Source organism: Solenopsis invicta, chromosome 1 (genome assembly GCF_016802725.1).
Source record: "Solenopsis invicta isolate M01_SB chromosome 1, UNIL_Sinv_3.0, whole genome shotgun sequence".
NCBI classification, from domain to species: domain Eukaryota; kingdom Metazoa; phylum Arthropoda; class Insecta; order Hymenoptera; family Formicidae; genus Solenopsis; species Solenopsis invicta.
Window position 1 is genome coordinate 29,421,950 of NC_052664.1, and position 23,920 is coordinate 29,445,869.

Below are 23,920 nucleotides of genomic sequence, written 5' to 3' on the forward strand. Positions count from 1 at the left end.
CTTATTGTCTTTAACAAATAAATTTAACATAAATATAATTATAAATATAAATTTTAACATAAAGATCGCATCCAGAGATCTGCTTCGCACGTGCGTCAGTAGGTCGAAAGCTCGCTGTATTGATAAAACATGCATAGTCTCCAAGAAACTCAGTTCTGTGAGCTTGTTCTTAAATACAGAAGAAACTGCTCTATAATAATTTAACTGTGTTTTAAATTTATTTAGTGATTAATTTATAAAAATTGTTTATACAAGATAGACATTTATCATTGTTATATTTAAAAATTATTGTGAAATAATCGATTAAACAATTTCTGCGGGGTGGTAAACGGTTTATCTAACGGTTTATCTAACAGAAACCCGTTTGCCAACATGGATGTTGCGGAATCAACATTTGCGGTGTCTCAATGTTCAAATTCCAATGAAGCAAATCGAATTCAATTAAAAGATTACTTAAGAAACATTTATGTCCCTGAATTTTCTGCAGAATGGAGAGAAAATATATTGAACTTGATACCTCACGCGGATAGACAAAAACATTCTTCATTTATAAACTCAGTACTGAACGAAGTAAGAGATATGTACATTGAAAATATGAAAGACTTTGTATTGAAATCCATACTGTCTTGCAAAATGTATAAGAAAGAACACGTAGCTTGTGAGGAGTGCAACGTTTCCGCTGACTTGAAGCGAAACGTCGTCGAGAAAAATAAGATGTATGATCACGCAATATTTTTACAGCGTCGTAATTTGTTTGCCGAGAAATACTTTCTCTCCTATCCGATAATCAGACATATTATTAATACGGCGTACCGTATTCTACCCACGGTCATTTGTGATTTCAGACGTTACCATGAATTGGGAATGCTGACACTGTCTTGTTTTCAAGACATGATCCTTAAAGACATTAAGAAAGGTTCTTTAGTAATCACCAATCAATTTTACACCAAGACGTTTAAAGCCATACAGAGATCGAAACTGTTAAGAGGCATCTCTGCAAAACGCTTGTCCCAATTAATGCGGTGCCTCACAAACGTATTCGTTCAGCAAATTCTCAACGTAATGATGAGATCGATCGATCACATAATAGACACGATGAAGGACGGCTGTTTCTGTCCTCAAATTGAATTTCACTTGGTATGCGAAAGCGATCAGCTTCTAACTAAACCAGACATAAAGGAGGTCTTCTCGACGTATCACAATATTATCCGAAATATTGAAGGCATCGCGCAGGATCTGATGCCGTTGGAAGAATGGTTGAACGTCAGAGCAAAGGAAAGATACATAAAGATAGCGCTTCCCGACTGGTTCGTCGAGAAGTCTCATCGTAATTTACAGGAGATATTAGACGCACTGTTTCAGCCTATGATCGAGCACGTAGCATTCATCTTCGTGGAGTTTAGCGGTATATGCGCGTCGAGTACCAAAAATCGAATATTATCTTTGATTTCTAAACAGCCAAATTTTGACGTTTACTTCGAGCACATATGCCAGTACAACGAGTACCTGGGCAAAACAAACTCCATGCTCTCCAATTTGTATTACAACGTGGGAAAATTAAAACAGAGCAGCGCCAAGGAATCCTTGAGGCAGATCTGCTGCAACATTATAAACGTCCTCACGACAGAACTCGTGAATTATCATCAAGACTTCAATCGTTCGATCTGTACAGACTTTGAGAATCTGAAGTCTACGGCGCTTGACATTCCGAAGGATGCAAATTCCTTGATACAATTAACTGAACATATGTCGCGAGCTTCGAAAGTACTGATAAAGGAGCAGGAGCAGAAAGTACGAGAATCGATCTATATGCTGAGTAAATTGTTGGAGATTACTATATTAACTGACGAGCACATCGATTTAAACAAGACCACCATCAATTGGCTGCACGATATCCAACCGGTGTTCGCGCAGAATAATACGCTGTGCGAGGCTATGAAGAGCGAGCTGGAGGAGGATCTTCAACGAAGGATAAATACTTTGAACTCAGAGGTTGACGCAATGTTCCCGCAGCTTATCATCCTAGACAACATGGACGACGTGAGCAAGGTTGGTGAATACGCGGAGCATTATAAGGATTTGATAAAGAAGTACAAACGTATAGACGAGGAGATGCAAGTTATTAATACGGAAGAAAAGCTTTTTAAGTTTCCCGAAACGGAATTTCCAAAAATAATCGAACTGAAGGAAACGATCTTGCCGTTCTACAAGCTTATATGCAGTATTCATCAATGGCAAAGGGACAACTCCGTGTGGCTGAATGGCCCATTTGAATGCCTGGACGCCTCTGTTATCGAGAAGAAGACCATGAATTACTTCAACGAGATCACGGATATCCACAAAACGATGAAGTCGCGTATTAAGATGGACGCGACAGCAAACAAATCATATAAATTCTCCGGTATAGCTGATGATCCTGACCCAATGCAGCAACCAGCACCGCTGAAACTATGTTGGCAAACACTTAATAACGTTAATGAGTTTAAAGTTTACGTGCCGCTCGCGGTTTGCATGTGTAATCCGGCTTTGAATACGCGCCACTGGAAAGAGATGTCGGCGATATGCAATTTCGATCTCACGCCGAACGCGGGAACAACTTTGAAAAAAATGATCAATATGAACCTCATGGACAACATTGACAAGTACAACGCGATAAGCTTGGGCGCCAGCAAGGAGCTTTGTCTTCAGCGGGAACTGGCTAAGATGATCAAGGAGTGGGAGCCGAGATCGTTCGAGATGTCAACTGATGCAGAATCCGGTATAATATCTTTTAAACATCTGAATGATATCGAAACACTTCTTAGCGAACATCTCATCAAAATCGAGGAGATGAGAGCGTCGCATTTCGTGAAGCCAATATTGTTAGATTTAATTGACTTTTCAGCTGTTCTCACAAGAATTCGAGAAATTCTTGATCAGTGGACGCGAGTACAATATCGCAAACTCCACCTAGAACCAATATTTTCTTATCGAGGAATAGAAACACGTTTAAGCCAAGAAACTTCATTATATTTAGAAGCGACAAGCGTTTTGTTGGACATTAATAACAGATTCGCGAAGAATCCAAGCTTTTATAAAATTAAAAGATCCTCGGACTTGCTACAGATCTTAAATGAAGCTAATGAGAAATTGGAGAAAGCGATCAGAGGAGTAAAGGATTACTTAGATATCAAAAGACTGGCATTCACAAGATTGTTCTTCCTCGAAGATTCAGAAGTACAGAAAATATTGTTCGAATCGATTAATACGGGGAAATCGTGCACGCTTGTGAAAAAATGTTTCGATGGTATAGAACGATTAAAATTTAATAGATCTAATTGCATTCGAGGCATCATTGGGCATTACGGGGAAATTTTATATTTAAATAGTAGCATTTCCTTATCCACTGACACTAAGTACGAAGAGCAATGGTTAATTCAGCTTGAAGAAGAAATGAAAGACGCAGTTCACCAAAGTATTCTGCAACATCATTCATTGATCAATGAAAATTTGACACTTATTCCCGTTGACAATTTTCCAAGCATGGCGATTATTTGTAGTTTGCAACTTTATTGGACTCACTCGGTCGAAAAATGTCTTACGCCGTTAAATATTACAAGGTTGAATCCTTTACTCACGGCATACACCGACGCTATAACTTCGATAATTGACGAATTAAAAAATGATCTAACGCGAAGGCGTAGGAGTCTGTTAATGTCATTGATCATTGTCATGTCGACTCATAAAGAAATCATAAGATTGCTACTAGAAAAAAATGCAGTTAAACACACAGACTTTGAATGGGTCGCGCAATTAAGATATTACTGTAACAATAAAAATATTGAAGTATCGGTGTTCAATACAACAATTATATACGGATACGAATACAACTGTTATCAGCAGAATATTGTTAACACTCCCTTAACTGATAGATGCTTTCGTACTATACTGCAAGCTTATCATTATCATTTCTACAGCGGTATTGTAGGTCCAACAAGTACCGGGAAAACGGAAACAATCAAAAACCTGACGAGAGCTATCGCGAAGCTATCTTATGTCATTAATTGCAGCGATAGCATCTCTTATGATTGCGTGGTACGGACATTTAAAGGAGTGATCTCTTCCGGTGCGTGGATTTGCTTTGAAAACTTCAACAGATTGAAACTAGGATTGTTGTCGACCATTGCTCAAAATCTTACGCAGATAAAGCAAGCGGTGTCGTCCAATTTGAAAATCATAAGCTTCGAAGGTTGCAAATTGAGCTTGAATGTCTCCGGAAACGTATGCGCTAACATTAATTCGGAGCAATCCGGATACTCTGATCTACCGGATAACTTGAAGGCCCTCTTTCGTCCCGTGTCAATGATGGTGCCGGATATTGACAAAATTGCTGAAATCGAACTCTTCGCTGGAGGATTTGTTCACGCGAAAAATCTCGCGGCGAGGCTAGCTGTCAGTTATAAATTATTATCCGAACATCTGAGAGGGAAGCGTCATTACGATTTTAGTACGTCGTCACTGAAAACTGTCGTTGCGACTGCAGTTAACCTGAAGCGAAATATCCCAGATAAAAGCGAGTACACTCTGCTGCTGCGTTCAATGATACATATAAATATCCCGCAGCTATGTAATCCCGATGTACCGATCTTCCAGAGTATTATGAAAGATTTGTTTCCGGAATCCATCGTGCTTCCTTTCGATTGCTCAGCGATTCTGAACGCTCTGGAAAGAGTGTGCGCAAAGAGACTCCTAACGTTGCATACAGTCTTCAAACTGAAAGCCATACAGATCATTGAACTGATGTACGTTCGTCGTGGCCTTATACTCGTTAGCAACCCTTTCGGTGGAAAGACGGAAATTTTACATACACTTGCCGAAACGTTATCGTTATTGCATGATGAAAAAAGTAAAATTGGCGCCACAGTGAAACTCGAAACAGTCATGCCAGGAGTGGTGGATAGCGACGCGCTTTTTGGATATTTGTGCGATAAGTCTGGAGTTTGGAAAGACGGTTTGTGCACCACTATATTTCGACGCTTTGCAGAAGATACTTTGACAGACCGCAAATGGTTGGTGTTCGATGGTGACTTAAGCGGCACGTGGATCGAAAACTTGTATACAATTCTCGACGACAACAAAATGCTGTATTTGACGTCTGGAGAACGATTTCCCACACCAGAATCAATGTCTATCGTCTTTGAAACAATTAGCACGACAGAAATTTCACCCAGCATAATATCGCGATGCGGAATAGTCTACATTGATACAAACTCTGTCGGTTGGAGACCTTACGTACTGTCTCACATCGCCAAACCATTTTACGATGGATATAGCAAAATACTGCATACTCTGTTTGATTGGGCGATAGATCCGTGTCTTAAATATTTAAGGGAAAATGGCGATATACCGATAGGTCAGGAATTACATCTTATTATGTCTACTTTAAATTTATTTGAAATTTTATTAAGAGACGCCTGTGAAGGTGCCAAGGACGATGTGGACAATCACTTTGTTACATGGGCGCAGGCTACTTTAATCTTATCTACTGTTTGGGGGCTGGGCGGAAACTTGATCGAGGATTCGCAAACTCGATTCAACGCTTTCTGCGCATCACTCTGGAATGGCGCGGAAAAAGAATATCCAAAACCCGTCACAATTAAACATTTCGACGTGGCATTACCTAACGAGGGTTTAATCCAAGACAACTTTTATATCTTTAAAGGTAACGGAAACTGGAAGTACTGGGGCGAACTGTTAAAAAATGAAAAAATCCCTGAAATATGTAACTTCAATCAAATTTTCATTCCAACTATCAATAGTATGAAGTACAATCATATTTTTTTGAAGCATATTAAATATCGGAAGTCCTTCCTCTTGTATGGCGATGTTGCTGTTGGAAAGACGAGTATCATGAACAATCTCTTAAGAAACAAATTGCCAGAAAATTGCGTCTCCAACTTCTTTAGTTTTACTTCGATGATTACGACAGCCAGAACGCAAAGGTTATTGCTCTCCAAGTTAAATAAAATACGACGCACCGCCTATGGGCCAGGAAGAAATCAATTTTGTGTAAACTTCGTGGACGACGTGAATAAAACCATCGCGCACAAACCAGAGGCACAGTCAGTATTTGATCTTTTACGTCAACTACTTAGTTACGATTACTGCTATGACACAAATGAATTAAACAAAGTACTCGTGCAGGACATTATGTTCACGCTCGCGGTTACTACAGGAAGGACCGACGGACAGAAGGACATACCTTCTAGACTTTTGAGACACTTCAACACCTACACGATTCCCGCTCCTACAACGGATAACATATTCAGAACGTATTTTAACGTGCTACTTGCTAATTTAAAGAAGAATCTGTTTGCGGCGGATGTCACGGGAAGCGTGACCAGCATAGTGAACGCGACAATTGACGTTTACAAGTCCGTAATAAAGACATTGCGTCCTATGCCCAGTAAACTGTACTATTATTTCGATATGAGAGATATATCCAAGGTGATCAATGGTTGCAGTCTGATCCAGAAGGAATCGGTGGAGACAAAGATAACATTCATTCGGCTATGGGTGCACGAGATCTTACGTGTGTTCAGCGATCGCATGCTAGACGAAGATGACAAGGAATGGCTTTTTCTAAAAATCCGCGACGCGGTAAAGAGCAACTTTAAAGACTCTTTCGAGATCGCTTTTGATTACTTGCCTAAATTCGAAAATCAGATTACTAAAGACAGCTTCAACAATCTGATGTTTGGGAATTTCATGGATACAGAGAAGAGCGGCAAATGTAGGCGGTACGAGGAAATCGGCACTATGGAAGCCCTGAGGAATAAGGTCCTTGCTTACTTAGACGAATACAACACTAGCTTTAAGAAGAAAATCAACGTCGTCGTATGTCGTTACATGTTGGAATCTTTGATCAAAGTATCGAGAATTCTGAGCACTCCGGGAGAAAACGTGTTAATGATATCTACTGCGGGTTCCGGTAGAAGGACCACAACCGCTCTTGCTGCCTTTATGCAGCAGCAAACCTTGTTTGAAACCACTATCGAGTCCTATTACGACATGGACGCGTGGAAAGATGAATTGAGAAAAGTTCTACGGGAATGCGGAACGTTGCGAAAAGATGTTACATACTTTATGAGCGAAAGACAGATGAAGGAAGCGTTCTTAAGTGACATTAGCTGTCTGTTAAGTACTGGAGAGCTACCTGACTTGTTCTCTAACGAAGACAGACAGAATATAATTGAGATGACGCGGCTGCATGCCCAGAGTGGTGATCCAAACGCGGAACTCAGCGCGCGTTCGGTGATGTCCTATTTCGTAGATCAATGCAAGAACAGGTTACATTTTGTGCTCTGTTTCAGTCCTACTAGTGCCGCGTTCAGAACATATTTATGCTCGCATCCTAACTTAGCGAAACACTGCACGGTAAATTACTATCAGGTTTGGCCCGATCAGGCGCTTTTAGAAATCGCCGTGAAGCATATGAAGGACGTTAACGTGCAAGAAGAAGTTAAAACTGATGCAGCGAGAGTTTGTGTGCAATTTCATAACAATGCAAAGGAAATGAGTTTGAAGTATCGCGAAATGTTCGGTAGAACCATTCATGTGACGACGTCGGCCTTTTTGCACATGCTCAAGCTGTATACGCAACTAATATCGAAGAAACAGGAAGAAATCATCGCGACGCGAAACAGATACATAGCAGGATTGGAAAAGTTAGAATTAGCGGCCGAGCAAGTCGAGCAGATGAAGACCACTCTGACGATCTTGAAACCTCAATTAGAACTGTCCGCTCAACAAACCGTGATCACTATGAAAGAAGTGGAGAATGAAAATATTACCGTGGAGCGAGCTACGGTCCTCGTGAAGCGGGAAGAGGAAATTGCGAATAAGAAGGCGGAGATCGCAGGTACTCTAAAAATTGAATGCGAGGCTGACCTTGCCGTTGCAATACCGATCCTGGAAGACGCGGTAATTGCGCTGAATACGTTGAAGCCGACCGATATTACATTGGTGAAAGCGATGAAAAATCCTCCCGATACCATCAAGCTTGTGATGGCTGCCGTTTGCGTGATGCTAGGCGTCCCTCCAGATCGCAGTATCGATCCGGTCACAGGGAAGAAATTTACGGACTATTGGGGCCCGAGCAAACGCATTCTGGGTGACATGAACTTTCTGCAGAACCTGAAGGACTACGACAAAGATAACATAGCACCCGCGGTGATGCAGATCATCAAAAAGACATATATGACGGATAACAGTTTCATGCCTCATATAGTGGCGAAGGCATCAAGCGCCGCCGAGGGTCTTTGCAAATGGGTTCGCGCCATGGTGTCTTACGACGAGGTGGCAAAGGTGGTCGCGCCCAAGAAGAAGAAACTGGCGGAGGCACAAACAGAGTGTGACGAGGCCGAGGCGTTTTTGAACGAGAAACGACAGACTTTGGCTGCTTTGAACGCGAAACTAGCTGCTCTGAACGATAGTCTGCGGCAAACACTGCAGAAGAAACTGAATCTAGAGATGGAAGTGGCGACGTGCACCGCCAAACTGGTCAAGGCAGAGAAGCTGATCGCCAGTCTAGGAGGCGAGAAGAGCCACTGGATGCAGTGCGCTCGTAATCTTCAAATAAATTACGACAGTCTTGTAGGCGACATGCTACTCTCGTGCGGAATAGTGGCCTATATGGCGTCTTACAATACTTCCTTTCGTAATGAAATGTTGATCAAGTGGAAAGAATTTATGGAGACTTCTAAATTATTGTACACTAAAACATACGACTTTGTAAATGTTCTCGGTGTGGAAATCGAAATTAATCATTGGCAACTCTGCGGCTTATCAAAAAATCGCTTCGCGACGGAGAACGCCATCATTTTGAATAATTCGAAACAATGGTGCCTTTTCATTGACTCGCAGAATCAAATAAATCAATGGATCAAGAGAATGGAACAGAAAAATGACTTAAAAATCGTTAAATTAACAGATTTCGATTATATGACAGTCATCGAACAAAACATCGAAACTGGTATTCCAGTTCTGCTAGAAGATGTGGGAGAAAGGCTTGAAATTGCACTGGAACCAATTCTATTGAAGAATATTTATAAAGATGAAGACTGGTACATTGATATCAGAACTAAATCTGTTAGATATTCGCAAAATTTTCGATTTTACATCACCACAAGATTGTCAAACCCAAATTATACGGTCGATGTTTTTGAGAAACTTACAATAATCGACTTCTCGATGCCAGATGGAACTCTTCGGGATAAGCTTTTAGATATCGTCGTCTCAAAAGAGAAACCAGAGTTACAAGAGAAATTCGAGGCGCTCCGCATTCAAGATGCCGCTAACAAAAAAGTTCTTCAACAGCAAGAAGATAACATCTTGAGCACTCTTTCATCGACCACCATGAATATCCTGGAGGATGAGAAGGCAATACGGATTTTAGATTCTTCCAAGAATCTTACCGTGGACATCATGAAGAAGCAAGAAGCAGCCAGAGCGATGACAGAGAACATTAATAAATTCAGAAACGCATACCTGCAGTTCGCTGATCATTGCGCAGGTCTATTTTGCACGCTAACCACTCTATCCAATTTGAATCACATGTACCGATTTTCGTTTTGCTGGTTCATTCAGTTGTACATTACCTCGATCGATACCTCAAACAGGAGCATTGTTCTTGAAAAACGATTGCAATTCCTCAAGTCTTCGTTTACGAGAAACCTTCATTCCAGCGTCTGCAGGTCGCTCTTTGAAAAGCACAAGCTTTTATATTCCTTTCTGTTGTGCGTAAAAATTTTGATAGACGCTGGGCAGACTACGCAGGAAGAAGTAAAATTTTTCGTCTCTTCGGACTCGGAGGATTGTGATGCGGTGCTGGAGCCAGCGCCGGATTGGTTGCCGATAGACAAATGGAGACAAATTTGCAGATTGAGTAGCATGATACCCAATTTACACGAACTCGCAAATGACTTTTGTGCCAATAGCGCAGCTTGGAAAAAATTTTGCAACGCGATACCGTTCCAAAGCCATCTGATACCGAGTTCGTGGGCCGACAATTTGACTCGATTTCAGAAACTAATGCTCATCAAAATTATAAGATACGACAAGATCATCGTGGAAATAATGCAGCTGATAGAGGATACCATGGAGAACGTATTCAATTCCTACCCTCATCTTCAGATATCCGAATCTTACGCAGAATCCAGCTGTCTCACGCCAATTATATTTATTTTGCCGAGTTACATCTCGCCTCTGTCGCTTGTCTCTACGTATGCGAGCGCGAGAGGATACACCTCGAAGTTCGTCTCTCTGTCTATGGGTGATGGACAGCAGACCAACGCCGAGAATCTCATCGAGTGGGCACGAAGAGAAGGAGGATGGATATTTTTGCAAAATTGCCATCACACCGTATCGTGGATACCGCGACTCGAGCGAATCTACGAGAACCTGAGCCTGTCCGGTACATCCTTGGATTTTCGACTGTGGCTTTCCAGCTATTCCACTCCGGACTTCCCGATCAGCATCTTGCAAAACAGCGTGAAGATCGCGTACGACTATCCGCTTCGGCTGAAACAGAGCTTACTCAGAGCGTACCGATCGGAACCCATAAGAAGCCAAGAGTTTTTCGAGGGATGTCCCGGGAAAGACAAGGAGTTCTCCAAACTCCTGTACGGACTCTGCTTCTTCCACGGAATCGTCAGAGAGAGAAGGCACTTTGGGCCGCAAGGCTGGAACGTTCCGTACGATTTCGGTCACGTGGACTTCGAAATATCCATTCGACAACTGCAGAGTTTAATCAATGAAATCGAAGATGTACCGTTCGACACGCTGCTTTATCTGATCGGGGATTGTAATTACGGTGGGAAAATTACGGATCGCCTTGATCAAAGATGCCTGCGACACCTGCTAGACTTCTTCTGCGACACCCGCGTGATCAAGAATGCTGAATATTCATTTTCTAACTGCGAGGAGCATTCAGTACCGCAAAGATGCGAGTACCGCGATATTATCATGCACATTAGCAGTATGCAACTAGATGCATCGGCAGAAGCTTTTGCTTGCGATGAAAATGCTCTTATCATAAAAGACACAGCCGTCGCTAGAGAATTTTTAGAATCGATATCTCGTCTAGACGAAATCAGGTCATCGGATCGTGAAGCTACGCAGGATCGGACACTGCAAGCAATTGATGACATTAGCACTAGATTACCCGCGTTATTTAACATCAACGAAATACAAGATAAATATCCTAACGATCCACTGAACGCGATTCTCATCCACGAGGCTGAATTGATCAACAAGATTTTGTCAGTGATCGCAAACTCCTTGAACAATTTAAAATCAGCGTTAAACGGTGAGGTAATTTTAACAGAATCTTTGGAAGATCTGTCGAAAGAAATATGCAATAATGAAGTCCCGTGCGTCTGGAGACTGATCGATGTTGGCATTTCAACCGAACGTCTATCGAGTTACATCGATCTACTCCTGAAGCGCGTAAACTTTGTGCGATGTTGGCGTGACAATGATCTCCCTCGCGTGATTCACTTGGACGCGCTGTCTTGCTGCAAGAGATTTCTATCCGCAGCTCTCCTCGCGTTTTCGCGACGTCATAGCGTATCCGTCGAACAAGTCACATTAAATTTTGAAGTGACAAACGGCAATTTTACGTACAGCAAGGAAGATAAGGATACTTACTACATTTACGATTTACATTTATCTGGCGCCCGATGGGACACGCAGAGACGTGTGCTAACGGAAAGCGTAATCAACGTATTTTGGTACGACATGCCACCGATACGTCTTACATTTGGAAGAGAAGAGAGAATTATTGATAATGTATACGAGTGCCCTGTATACATTTCACCGACACAACGCAACGGAGAGGATACTGAGGATGCGAGTATGAAGATGAAGAATTATGTTACGAGCGTGCCCTTGGAAACTGATAAGTCGCGTGTATATTGGATAAAACGTGGCACAGCATTATTCTGCCAAATTGAGAAATAATTTACAATTTCTTGCAAGATGCAGAAATTTAGAAGAGGAGAATATAAGTACTGCTTAGAGAAAAATATAAAAGGCATTGCGTATATTTTGCGGAAAAGAAAAAGATTATATAAGGACATTATTTAGGAAACTGTCATAGAATGAATTGATTTGAAAGTTTAGGTAGTGACAAGAGAAAGGAATAAAAAGTAAATTAAAAGATGAATATCTAGTTGTAGAGAAGAAAAAGATTAAGGAAATAAAAAAAGAAGAAGATTGGAGCGTGTGAATGTGCAAAGGAATATAAAAAATGTCATATATAATAAATGTAATAAAAGCGCGGATTGCAAATTGTATAATTAGAATAAAGATAAAAAGCTCTATTTAGAAGTCCACTTTGTGGTAGTAGATATAGGCTTTAGGTAGAAATTATGAATGTGTAAGTTAAGGATCAGATGTAAACCAAGTCCCTCTTTAGCTAAATTTTGTAGATAAAATAATAAATTATCTAATTTATAATTGCTTGCGCTCAGTTATTTCTTACAAATAAACAATAATATTTGAATATTTCGTTAATCTTATGTAATCTCTTCTCTCTCTCTCTCTCTCTCTCTCTCTCTCTTTCTGTTGTAGTAAAACATTTATTTGATATTAAAAGGCATGTTTTTTTTAAGTATTGAAATAAATGTTTTCCAAACTTTAAAAATTATTCTTTCATTAAAATAACATTTTTTAATGAAATAAAAGAATTTAATTTATTATTTTTAACGTTTTTAAAGATAGTTTAAAAATGTTTAAAAACATTTTTAAAAACAATGTTTGCTATTTGGATAACGGATCCAAGTTATAGATTCATAATCAACGATCTTAAAAATCTTGAATAAGATATAAATTAGATACTAATTATTCGTAGAAAAGTTCGCAAAAGGATTAATCTTGGATGAATGCCAAAAAATTGTATAATTCGATAAAAAAGAGCAAAGTTTTGTAATAATTAATATTAGAACCAAGATCACCATTTGTATACAAAATCGAGAAAGGCCAGTATACAGTAATAGCAAGATCTTATTGCTGAAATAATGTTTTTTTCGTGTAATTTTACATACAAATTCTAATTGTTTCGAACTATGAAAGTTTTATGAATTTATTTTACATAAAACTTTTATTAAATTTACTTAATTATTTATTATAGAAATGAATTTAACAGCACACTTGCAAAACGCGCGCGAGAGTACACTTCGTACGGACTTCCCTGAAAATGTGCGAACATCCGGTTCAATTCCACGCACAACCGAGGGGAATGACAGATCAAGAAAATTGACGTGAGGTGCGTTAGCTTCGTAGAATCGGCCACGCAGGGTGGATTCGTCGTGACCGGGGTAGTAAAGGGAGAGAGAGAGAGAGAGAGAGAGAGAGAGAGAGAGAGAGAAAAAGAAAGAAAAAAGCAGTGAATAGACATCGTGAGTTTTTTAACATTTGCAGAGAATGGCGAGCCACGACGAGTTGGTCTCGCAATTCGCGGACGTAACTGGTGTCGACGCCGAGAGAGCGCTATTTTACCTTGAGTCATCCGCTTGGCAGCTCGAGGTGAGACAGCATATTTTACGAAACGCTCCGGAGAGACTGACCGAGACTCTCCCCTCGTCCGTACGCGCAACGCGCACCGCAAAAGCTCACGTCTCGTGCGTCTCGTCGCCAATAATCTCGGCACCAGTTTTTATAACCTCTTGTCACGCCCGTCGTAACGCTTATCATTCTGCGGCTGCCCGTTCGCTACTTCGTTTTCCCTGCCATTCACGCTTGTCGCACCCCGACGCATTCGCTCTTTCATGTAGCTCTCGTAGTTTCTAAAACTCACGATAAATTTGTGGTGACAGTAAAATAAATTACCGGCGAGATTTAAGATTACGAGTTTGTCGAAGTTCTCGACCCGTACGCTGTAAGGTTTCTTCGTGTAGTAAGAATGTCGGAACTTCCTTCGACAATCTTATCACACGCGTTGATACGTAGTAACCTTTCTAGGTTGCTCTCACCAGTTTCTACGAAAACGACGAGCCAGCTGAACTAGCGGCCGAGAATCTTGACACTGTACAACAGGCGGAGGGATCGGAGGACACGGGCGCAATGTCGAACAAGCAAACCAAGTCGGACTCGACGAAGTCAAAGGGTGCCAAACCAAAATCCAAGTTCGGGACATTAAATGATCTTCAGAGTAGCGATAGCAGTTCCGAAGAGGAGGAGGGACAAGCGTTTTACGCTGGCGGTTCCGAACATGGTAGTGGGCAGCAGGTTCTAGGACCAGGAAAGAAGAAAAAAGACATCATCAGCGATATGTTCAAGTCGTGCCAGGAGCAATCTATCGCTACAGATTCCCCTAAAATGGGAGGTCAACAAAGGCCGAACACATTCAGAGGCACGGGATATAAATTAGGTCAAACCAGCTCAGATAGCGAAGGTACTTTCAAGTGTTTATTATTGTTTGCAAGAGGATGCAAATGACAAGCGTTTATTACATTCTGTCTGTAACAATAGTAGTGATGGGAGCAAATGCAGATCAACAATCTTCGAGCGGTCTTATCATATTGAAGTTGTGGAAGGATGGATTTACAATAAATGATAGCGAAATACGATCGTACGAGGAGGCAGAGAACAGAGACTTTCTAGATGCCATTAAACGAGGCGAGATCCCGGCGGAGATTCGTCAACAGGTACAGGGTGCAGAAGTGCGACTCGACATGGAGGATCATCGTCACGAGTCTTACGTTCCACCAAAAACTAAAGTAAAAGCCTTTTCTGGAAAGGGGCACATGCTTGGAAGGTAGATTAGAGATTCATCTTGCTCTGTTATTAATTTGATTCTACAAATTTCGATTTTTGTATTGTCTAAACTTTGTTTCTGTGACTTAACAAATATTTTCAGTCCATCGCCCGCTACCGTGGGCATGACGGTTCCAACGGATCCTGCTGATCAAGCTGCCAATGAAGCGCAAGCGAAGAAGGAATTGGATATAGATACCTCGCAGCCAACCACGACATTACAAATCCGTCTTGCAGACGGTAGTGTTGTAAAGGCTCAATTCAACCTGTCGCATACAGTCGCTGATCTTAGACGATATATAATAACGTATCCTTTGATCCCAAAGTGCTTTTAATTGTACTTTATATATATATATATATATATATATATATATATATATATATATGTTTTTCTTAAAATTAGTTATCTAAGCCGTTTGCACCAATGTGGATAACTTTAATCTTGGTTTAACTTACTTTCATCTTCATTTAGTTCTAACAATTAGAAAAAAATAATTAAACTGAGATTAAAGTTAATTTACATTGATGCAAATGGACCTCATAGAGAGAAAGAAATCAGAATTTTTTCTTAACAATATATTCTTAGTATGAGACCTCAGTATGCTCTAAGGGATTTCATTTTATTAACTGTATATCCAACGAAGGAACTTGCAGAAGACAAAACGATCGAGGAGGCTGGTTTACAAAATTCGGCTATAATGCAACGACTGAAGTAAACTTTTTCTAAATTCATAGATTGAATATATGTAACGATTAGACACCAAATATATGTTAAATCGCTTGAAAATAAAATTTCTATGTATTTTTATTAGGAATACACCTTTTTTTCTTACTATGTTCTTTTCTTTTATATCACCTATTTCCTATGGTCATATACATTAATTAATTTCAAGTTCAACAATGTTTAAAGTTACTACAAGTCTAAAGAGCAAACATAACGTTTTTAATTTTAAGGATTAATTTCATTTTTTTTAATTAACACTATAAAAATTTTCTTTTCCCTGCTTGAATGTACTAAAGCATGACAAATATTTAAGAAAGGTTAATGACAAGCAAATAATAGATATTTTTTGGATAACAATTTAATCATTTATTGGTAATCTTCGCAATTTATATGTGGGACATTTCGACTTTACTTAGTCATCTTTAGCCAAAATTTACATGATACTTAAATTTAATAATCATAACATGTTTAAATTTTTTAAGAATATTTGTAATAAAACTGCCGTTCTCGTGTATATTGTATATAACACCTCGCTGCTATCACAGTATAATATGAAGATGTGGAACAATTGAAAGTAACAAGTAGAAATATTTTATTATAGCTTAAGTTTCAACTTTGAAATATGTACAAAATATTAAAATAGCTGATCATGTCATGATTAATTACACAACTGTGACGTGATGATTAAGGCACCTAGTATGAAAGACGGCATATTTATAAAATATCTATATGTGAATGAATATGCAAGTAGAGTATTATTCTAGCTTGTGCAAATATTAATTTAGCGTTATTCATGCAAAACTCCATATCACTTTATAACTGCACCGAGAACATTGTAAAGTGCAAGATATTTCCTAAGAATTGATGAGCTTTGTATATTTTGGGCAAATTTCAAAATTGTAAGATCTTCTACTTCTCGACTTTTCCTATAATTATCACAATACTTATAATAATTTATAGCGATCAAATCTTTTCCTACCTCTCTGCCGCGCAAACGAGGATTCTGCAGTGTTTCTGCAATGTATGGCTTGCATATGTAAATAGAACGTTCTTCCAAAACGTTTGTATTGGTCTTCGTCTTCTTCAATATCGTCAGTGTAGAATTGGCGTATAGTTTATTGTCTGCTTGTTGCGTGCAAAAAATCATAGTTTTCAACTTGTAGCAATCGGCAGTCATTTTCATTTTCTCAAAATCCATTAAAAGCTTAATTGTTGCATTATGAAACTTCAAATTTACATACTCGTTCCATGAAAGTGTAATCGCGTAAGCGACACTATTGTACGTACGATAGAAACAATCTGTTTCGACGATTTCTCTTATGACATTTTGATCAATCTCTGTAAAAGGAAAGTTCCATGGTATAATGGTATATGTAAATTTCCAAGAGGAAGTTGGATCATTCGCCATTTTTTTTAGTCTATTATTGAACTCGTTTGAAATTCCGGAATCGTATATGATGAAGTTATCCATTCCAAACAACATATGGAAACTGATGAAACTTATCATATCTATGGACTTTACTGGCTTCATTGATGATTGTGTAACGCACACCCCTATCTTATTGTGGCTTGAGCTTCGAGTGTATATTTTTATGGGAAAAATAGGTGCATAATTAAGGTATTTGTTGGATTTTGTGACAAATGTTATTCCAGTGGGCGTTTCGTCGCTGGTGTATGTACAAATGAAATGATATCCTCCATATCTTGGGTTTTCTCTTAGACTCGAAGCAATTGCATTGCCAATGGGAATAAACCTAAAACTCCCCAATATAGGTTTACTTTCATTCTCGAAGAAGACAAGACATTGCATATTCGAGACACTGTTTATGGTCCCAAGTCCGACTGCTCGTATTTCCTTGTCATTGATGCTGTGCGCAGAATATATATACAGATCGTCCTCCAGGCGTTGCCAAGAGGGAATTGGTTCATCAAATTTTGGGTTGAACGTGGTAAAAGTTGTATTGAGGTTCGCAAAGTTTACATCTGATCTTGGTCCAGGCTTCCCAAAATAATTGAAAACCTCCAAGACATACCTCAGCTTGTTGTATTCATGTCGATAGATGAGCAAAGATATGAGGCTTACTACCGCTGTAATAGCCAAAGCAGCTTGATAATATTTTCTCATATTGTCGGTGGTTTTAGCTTAAATCTCATATAACGTTTCTAAAGACAAATTTGTTATGTAAAATACTGCACTTCATAATCCTCGTTGCGGAATCATGCTCAGAGAACATTCTGAAAGAAAATAAACAAATGTTACGTAACTCCATAATATTTGTAACTGTTGTAACATGCACGCAATTACGAATGTCCCTTTACTTTCCGTTTCTATCTCATATCATTTCGACTGTAAGCGTGTGCTATTTCTCGTCGACTATCTCATAACCAATCACCCGATTTGACACAAAATTTCCTCGACCTTCGATACGGACGTGAATCAATGTGTAAATCAAGATTATTGCATTACTTCAAATGAATTCTTATAATTTATTTTTTAACAATTTACTTAATTGCAATACACAAGACAAAAATGTGAGTGCATACCGTGCATACACACATACAAGCATACACCAGCATACACAGATAGGTTAACGTGGGTTAATATTTCATGCGCATAGGTTTCTCGCGCCGATTGGCTAGCGAATAGTGAATTTCAAGTCCCGAGAATTCCTTTCGTAAAAACGTCAAATATAAAAAAAACAAATTTATGTAACAAATTGTTTTTTTTTACAAAAAAGCAGTCGAAAAAGTGTAAGAAAAAATAAATAATGTACTGAATTCTTTTAATTATTATATATTACAATTACAAATGCATTATTCTTATATAATCTATACAATTGCATATTGTTCGTATAACAACTCCCGCACTTTGTAATAATCCTCAGAAATGCAGCCTTCCAATATTACTTTCCCAGCTTCGTGCTAAAATAAACACAACGATTATTTGTCCGGCTATATTTTATATCGAAATTGTCACACATTTTGCACTTCATATATGTATGATTTCTAAGTACATAAAATTTTAAGGAACTATTTTACAGTTTTAACTTAAATTTTTACTTTAATTTTTTTACTACCCTCGATTTTATTTTTTACTTTAAAATATCTCCTTAAATTTTTTGTACTTATTTAAAAATCAACTTGTACTTAAAACACAAGAAATGACAGAAATATAAGAAAATATAAAAATATAATGCGTAAGACTAATGAGAGTGCAGCGCGGTTAATTTTGTGCAGAAATATAAGAGAAATATAAGAGTACAAAACGTACAGATGAAGAAAATTCATTTTTACTAAAATAATAAACAAACCCTTCTAACAGCGATGGTATTATTGCAACACCACAGTACTCCCCCACTAAATTCTGATGGAATGTTACTTTTATTTAAAACTTGTTTGAAATCCGATAATTTCAATTCATTTATGAACGTTGTTTGATGACCAGGAACCTGTAGAAATACAATTTATAATATTAATTAAATTGCATGTTTTCTAATATACTTGTAGGCTATACTCACTTCGTTTATTGGCAGAGGTTCCAAAGTCAATATTTTATCACTTTCGTCAATTGCGTTCTCGGATTCGGTATCGGCGATAGCATCTCGACAAATCTGGTCACGTGCCGTTATCATCGCGTCTATCCATGCCACTTCGGAGTCGCCTTTACCTTTCGAGAAATTCAATCCACTCACGAGAGCATCAGTCAAACGTACCTATTATTTAAAAAATATATTTTATGTAACAGCATGAAACCGGTTTCTTAATACAAATAGAAAAGAAAATAAAAGGATAATTATATTTAATATTGATAGAAACGTAATTATGAATTACTTGATAAATGTGCGTTTCTGTTGTAGCATCTAATGTTTCTCCTCTGCCTGGAACAAATACTCTTGCACCAGTACTTTGCGCTTGCTGAGCTAATATTTCTGTATCTTTAGGCGAACCTCTAACCAAAACAACTCTTCTCGGCCTTAGTTGCGCCAAAATTTTCTGTAGAGATTCACCATCGGATCTGCCTTCAAAATCTATATATGTTACCGCCGCGTTAACAGTCATCGTGCGTGAAACTTGTACACATTTCGTTGGAATATCCATGGCTACTTCTGGATGATAATTAGTCTCCTCCTGTTTCATTTCCACATTTTCCTTATTATCTTCTATTTCGGGTACAGTCTCTGCTATTTTATAATCTTCTGGTCTGCAACAAATAATAAAAACAAAAATTTATTTACAATACATAACATAATTAAAAATACATTTATTCATAAAAATAAATAAAAAATTATCAAATATTGTTAAAATATAAACAAATGTAAATAAATTTTTAAACATATATCTAACATCTTTTAAATGTTTGTATAGAGATATGCAAACTTTCGAAACAAATTAAATGATGTAATTCTTTTATATTAGAACTAAAATCTTATTACAAACTTTTGTTGTATATTTAAATGTAGTTTATAATATATAGAAATATCCTTACTTTATTATTTCTCCGTATTCATCAATTTTAATCTTTTCCTCTACAAATGGAAACATAGGATGTTGCTTCTTGCTTTGTTTAAAAAAGCCAGGTTTACTTTCTTGTTTCACCAATAAATCATGTTTTCCCCTGCCACTTCCAACTTCTATTTCATCTTCCGATTCGGAGCTCACATCCGCAGTTTCCCTAATGAAACGCGTCACAAGCATAATTAGTAAAGCATAAGTTATAACCGAATAATAGATAAATATAAATTACATCTGTTCCTGTTTCATCTGTTCCTGCTTCAACTTCTCTCTTTTTTGGTATTCTTCTAATTCAATACCTTCCAGTTTTACTCGTCTTTTTACATCTAAAGTAATATTTCGATTACCACCTTTCTCTACCAAATCTCTAGCAAGTGTCCCGGGAGATGTTCTACTCGTTAATATAATACTATTTTGCGTATTACTGCACCATTGCAGAAATAATTCTCGGGAAAATCCACATTCCATATCGGGAGTGCTTGCAAGAACCACCTAAAATAAAACAATTTGAGATTTATCATCAAATAAAATAATCTATAAGATCTGTAAAAATTTTAATTTTCTTCATTTACCTTTGGACTTGGAACTTGATTTAATTCAGCCATACTGTGACAAAGTTGCAAGTGTTTAAATTGAAACGGATTATTGCGTGCACCTTCAAAACTTCTCATTAATTTATCACTCATCCATTCAATTTGCGATTTTGCAAATTCTACAACATTATAGCTGACATTATTGAGAAGAGCTAGTGAATAGGCAAGTAATCCGGATTCCTTATTACGCCACAGCTGGTCCAACATGTGTGCTAACTCCAGTACACGGCCAGCTGTATCTACACTGACCAGTACATTTCCACCCCCACGTAATGTTTGTAAGATATTAGCTAAATAACAAAAATGAAAAATACATATTTTAAGTATATCTTTCAGTTATCTTTTTTGTTTCTAATTAAAATAATTTAAAATTTACTCATCAACTTCTCATCTCTTGTTCTTCGTCTGGCTTGTTGATACGTCGCATTGAACGCATCTGTTATCAATAAAGATGGCCTTTGCAATCTTTCCAATTCACAACCATTCAAGTGGCGTTCCTTTTTATGATTAAAATCAACCGCATATATTATATCCTCTTCCCCAACTTTTACAATCTTCCAAATTGTTCCACCAATCATGTGTCCTGCTGGTAGAGGCGTCAACGTAACACCATACCCTTTACCTTTCATTGATATGCTTTGGTTGTATTTTAACTGAACAATTTTATCAAATGCAGCATCAACGTCGTCTAAGGTAAATAAATCAAAATCTTCCATATTATGACGAGACTAAAATCAATATAAGCAATTTAAATGTCAGTAATGATTTAGGACAATATTTTTTTTTCATATTTCTATTCGTATTAAAGGAATGTACCTGGTATATATCGTACATAAACATTTGACCCATTTTATAGACAGGTATGGTAGCATATATGGGACAATTCATGCCACATTTACCTACTAGATATGGTAATGCACCTAAATGTAATGGATCTGGATATGAAAGTAATACTGCATCTATTTGATGTACATGTCTAGAAATATAACAAGTAAAATAAGTAAATATAGACATTGTTAAAATAACTTATATAATTGTGTATACCTCTTTAATTCTTTTATGAAGTCTTGATCAAAATTTTCATCCCATCCACAGTCCAAGAGTATCCTTAACTCGTCCACTTGCAATATGTAGCAAGGTGGAGATTCGTTCATCGCTCCAGAGATAGCATGAAGCTTTATTATAGATGTCATTTTGTATAAATTTTCTTTATCAGTACCAATCAAGTATAAACTTCCAACAAGTTGCACTATAAGATGTGATTAATCATCAAACATTAAAACTTAAGATCGGTTTTTCAAACTTTGTAGACTTTAAAACTTGATTCTCTGATCATCTTAACCTAAAAAAAAATTGGTTCCATAAATTGGAAATTTATATTTAATTTAGACTTGTATCTGTGTTGAATTCGGACTATTTATCAAAAACCTGTATATGTATAATATATTAGAAAACAATCGCAACAAAGTTTGTATTTGTAGCAATCACAGATATACAAATTAATACAACATAAATCTGCCGCATCTGTCAGGTCCCAATAATCCCGGTATTTTCTGACGCATGCGCACTGCGCAGTGACCAGTTAACGGCAAACTCAAATTACAGAGCACTTCTTATATGGATGAAATATACGATCATCAATCACACCAAAGTACACATTCAATTAATTATTATAGGTATCAAAATACATATAAAATTACAAATTAATATTTATAACATTTTATATTTAATAAAATATGAGTTTTTACATTTTAATTTACGCATTTTTATAATCGCGCCATTATACTCTCATTATAATCTTATTGTTATTATTATATATTATTAAATTAATTATACATGTATATTATAATAATCAATAATTATTGTATACTAAATGTAATTATAAGGATAATAAAAGATTTATTTAATATAAAAAGATTTATTTAATGCATTTTAAAATATAAAATATGCATATATATATTGTTATCTTACATGACCATTAATCTTAGAATGATTTTTCTATTCATTTTCTAAAAAAGTCCATGTTAAATTGATGAATTTGTATGGTTATTGCCAAACTAAAATTCTTGATTTTTTAAAATCCATTTCAATCTAATTAAAGTTTAAGAATCTACTTTAATTCGTGAAGTGGGATTAAAACTACGAGATTTCTATACCATCAATCCAATAAAGATCCAATAACGTTTTGAAAAATTTTTTATTTTAAAAAATCTGTCTTGAATTTCTTCCTTCACTTCTTAATGTAAAAGAATCTTCGAGAAAAATCAACTTAAATAATCAAAAGATTTCGTCCTTTAGAATGAGCCCTAGAAGATTGTTTTATAATATTTTTTTACGAAGTTCAAATATCGACTTTAGCAAAGATTAAGTGAACGTTCAACAGTAAAATTAAAGGATCACCTACAGTTACTCTCCAAAAAAGAGTATAACATGATAAATCAACAAAAATAATAATTTAAATGTTTCAAAACACATTTTACAGCTTAATGTTTCCACATACAATTTTAATATTGACTTTGAAAACATATATTGATTTTTTACGAAGCTATATAGATAAAAATAAAGTTTGACAAAATTTATTACAAATTTTGTGAGTTTATTTGACATGAATTAAAAATCGCACACAAATGCAGTTTACAGCGTTTAAAAGCATAAATCTTTATCTTTAATTTAAGTACTTGTTGAGCGTTGTACGATTTTTATTCACCGATTTATTCAACATGAAAAAAGGAACCATTTTTGCTTTAGTGCTGAATAACTTAGTGAAAAAAATCGTACAATGCTCAACAAATACGCAAATTAAAGGTAAAGATTCACGCTTTCAAATATTGTAAACTGCATTTGTGTGCGATTTTTATTTCACGCTGTACAACTTGGCAAAATTTGAATAAGATTTTGACATTTGTCGGATTTTTTTTTACGAACTTTGCAAAGCTCCACGGCATGGAATAGATCCGTCTACATTGAAAGTAAGTAGTAATATGTAAGCAGTAGAGTATAGACGGACATAAGTATTCACTTCGTTCCTGTCTACAATGGCAGAAGTAATAATCAGCCAATCAATAAGCAAGCAGTTCACCTGCATGTCCCCGCCACATTTGACAAACTGTCAAACAAGAAGTACAAATAGTATTTATCAAAGCAATCAGACGCAGTGATTATTAGTTGTTATAAGTTGATATTAAATTATGTTAACTTTAATTGAATTGGCCAATATAACTTTTTTTTTATTATTATGGCATCAAAACTTATGTCTACAGTATCATATATTAAAAAGAAAAAAGAAATGTTTTCG

General features: G+C 37.1%; 4 protein-coding genes across 9 annotated transcripts; 2 read left to right on the plus strand and 2 right to left on the minus strand.

The window, feature by feature from the left end:
- The first annotated feature begins 336 nt into the window (after window positions 1-336).
- Window positions 337-12,546, plus strand: LOC105203678 (dynein heavy chain 7, axonemal). The gene has a single exon (XM_039450781.1). The coding sequence runs from the start codon at window positions 373-375 to the stop codon at window positions 11,998-12,000; it is 11,628 nt and encodes a 3,875-aa protein (XP_039306715.1). The 5' UTR covers window positions 337-372; the 3' UTR covers window positions 12,001-12,546.
- A 737-nt stretch (window positions 12,547-13,283) lies between these two features.
- LOC105203665 (NSFL1 cofactor p47) lies at window positions 13,284-15,631 on the plus strand. 5 transcript variants are annotated; one of them, XM_011172538.3, is made up of 6 exons: window positions 13,288-13,306; window positions 13,462-13,566; window positions 14,002-14,434; window positions 14,512-14,797; window positions 14,900-15,103; window positions 15,383-15,631. In XM_011172538.3, the coding sequence occupies exons 2-6, from the start codon at window positions 13,465-13,467 to the stop codon at window positions 15,510-15,512; spliced, it is 1,155 nt and encodes a 384-aa protein (XP_011170840.1). In that variant the 5' UTR covers window positions 13,288-13,306; window positions 13,462-13,464; the 3' UTR covers window positions 15,513-15,631. The 5 variants fall into 5 exon arrangements, with proteins under 5 accessions (XP_039306741.1, XP_011170840.1, XP_011170841.1 ...); XM_011172537.3 differs by lacking the exon at window positions 13,288-13,306 and adding an exon at window positions 13,340-13,358; XM_039450807.1 differs by lacking the exon at window positions 13,462-13,566 and having other exon boundaries at window positions 13,284-13,306.
- Window positions 15,632-15,862: 231 nt separating this feature from the next.
- Window positions 15,863-18,181, minus strand: LOC105203666. 2 transcript variants are annotated; one of them, XM_011172544.3, is made up of 2 exons: window positions 18,065-18,181; window positions 15,863-17,755 (listed from the first exon to the last, which is right to left on the minus strand). In XM_011172544.3, exon 2 carries the CDS (start codon window positions 17,643-17,645, stop codon window positions 16,329-16,331), a length of 1,317 nt encoding a protein of 438 aa, XP_011170846.1. In that variant the 5' UTR covers window positions 17,646-17,755; window positions 18,065-18,181; the 3' UTR covers window positions 15,863-16,328. The 2 variants fall into 2 exon arrangements, with proteins under 2 accessions (XP_011170846.1, XP_011170844.1); XM_011172542.3 differs by having other exon boundaries at window positions 17,840-18,181.
- A 105-nt stretch (window positions 18,182-18,286) lies between these two features.
- Window positions 18,287-22,193, minus strand: LOC105203668 (probable cleavage and polyadenylation specificity factor subunit 2). Its single transcript, XM_026134142.2, has 10 exons — window positions 21,670-22,193; window positions 21,442-21,601; window positions 21,002-21,353; window positions 20,605-20,915; window positions 20,265-20,524; window positions 20,007-20,192; window positions 19,352-19,721; window positions 19,039-19,233; window positions 18,832-18,969; window positions 18,287-18,442 (listed from the first exon to the last, which is right to left on the minus strand). Exons 1-10 carry the CDS (start codon window positions 21,816-21,818, stop codon window positions 18,350-18,352), a joined length of 2,214 nt encoding a protein of 737 aa, XP_025989927.1. The 5' UTR covers window positions 21,819-22,193; the 3' UTR covers window positions 18,287-18,349.
- Between the last annotated feature and the right edge of the window lie 1,727 nt (window positions 22,194-23,920).

Excerpts from the sequence above, each read along its gene's own strand:
- LOC105203678 (XM_039450781.1), top strand. The coding sequence starts at position 373 with ATGGATGTTGCGGAATCAACATTTGCGGTGTCTCAATGTTCAAATTCC.
- LOC105203665 (XM_011172538.3), top strand. The coding sequence starts at position 13,465 with ATGGCGAGCCACGACGAGTTGGTCTCGCAATTCGCGGACGTAACTGGT. Across the intron at positions 14,435-14,511 it reads AACCAGCTCAGATAGCGAAG|TAGTGATGGGAGCAAATGCA; the intron begins GTACTTTCAAGT and ends CTGTAACAATAG. Across the intron at positions 14,798-14,899 it reads AAGGGGCACATGCTTGGAAG|TCCATCGCCCGCTACCGTGG; the intron begins GTAGATTAGAGA and ends AAATATTTTCAG.
- LOC105203666 (XM_011172544.3), bottom strand. The coding sequence starts at position 17,645 with ATGAGAAAATATTATCAAGCTGCTTTGGCTATTACAGCGGTAGTAAGC.
- LOC105203668 (XM_026134142.2), bottom strand. The coding sequence starts at position 21,818 with ATGACATCTATAATAAAGCTTCATGCTATCTCTGGAGCGATGAACGAA. Across the intron at positions 21,354-21,441 it reads TTATGTACGATATATACCAG|TCTCGTCATAATATGGAAGA; the intron begins GTACATTCCTTT and ends TATTGATTTTAG. Across the intron at positions 19,234-19,351 it reads CAGAAACGCACATTTATCAA|GTACGTTTGACTGATGCTCT; the intron begins GTAATTCATAAT and ends TTTAAATAATAG.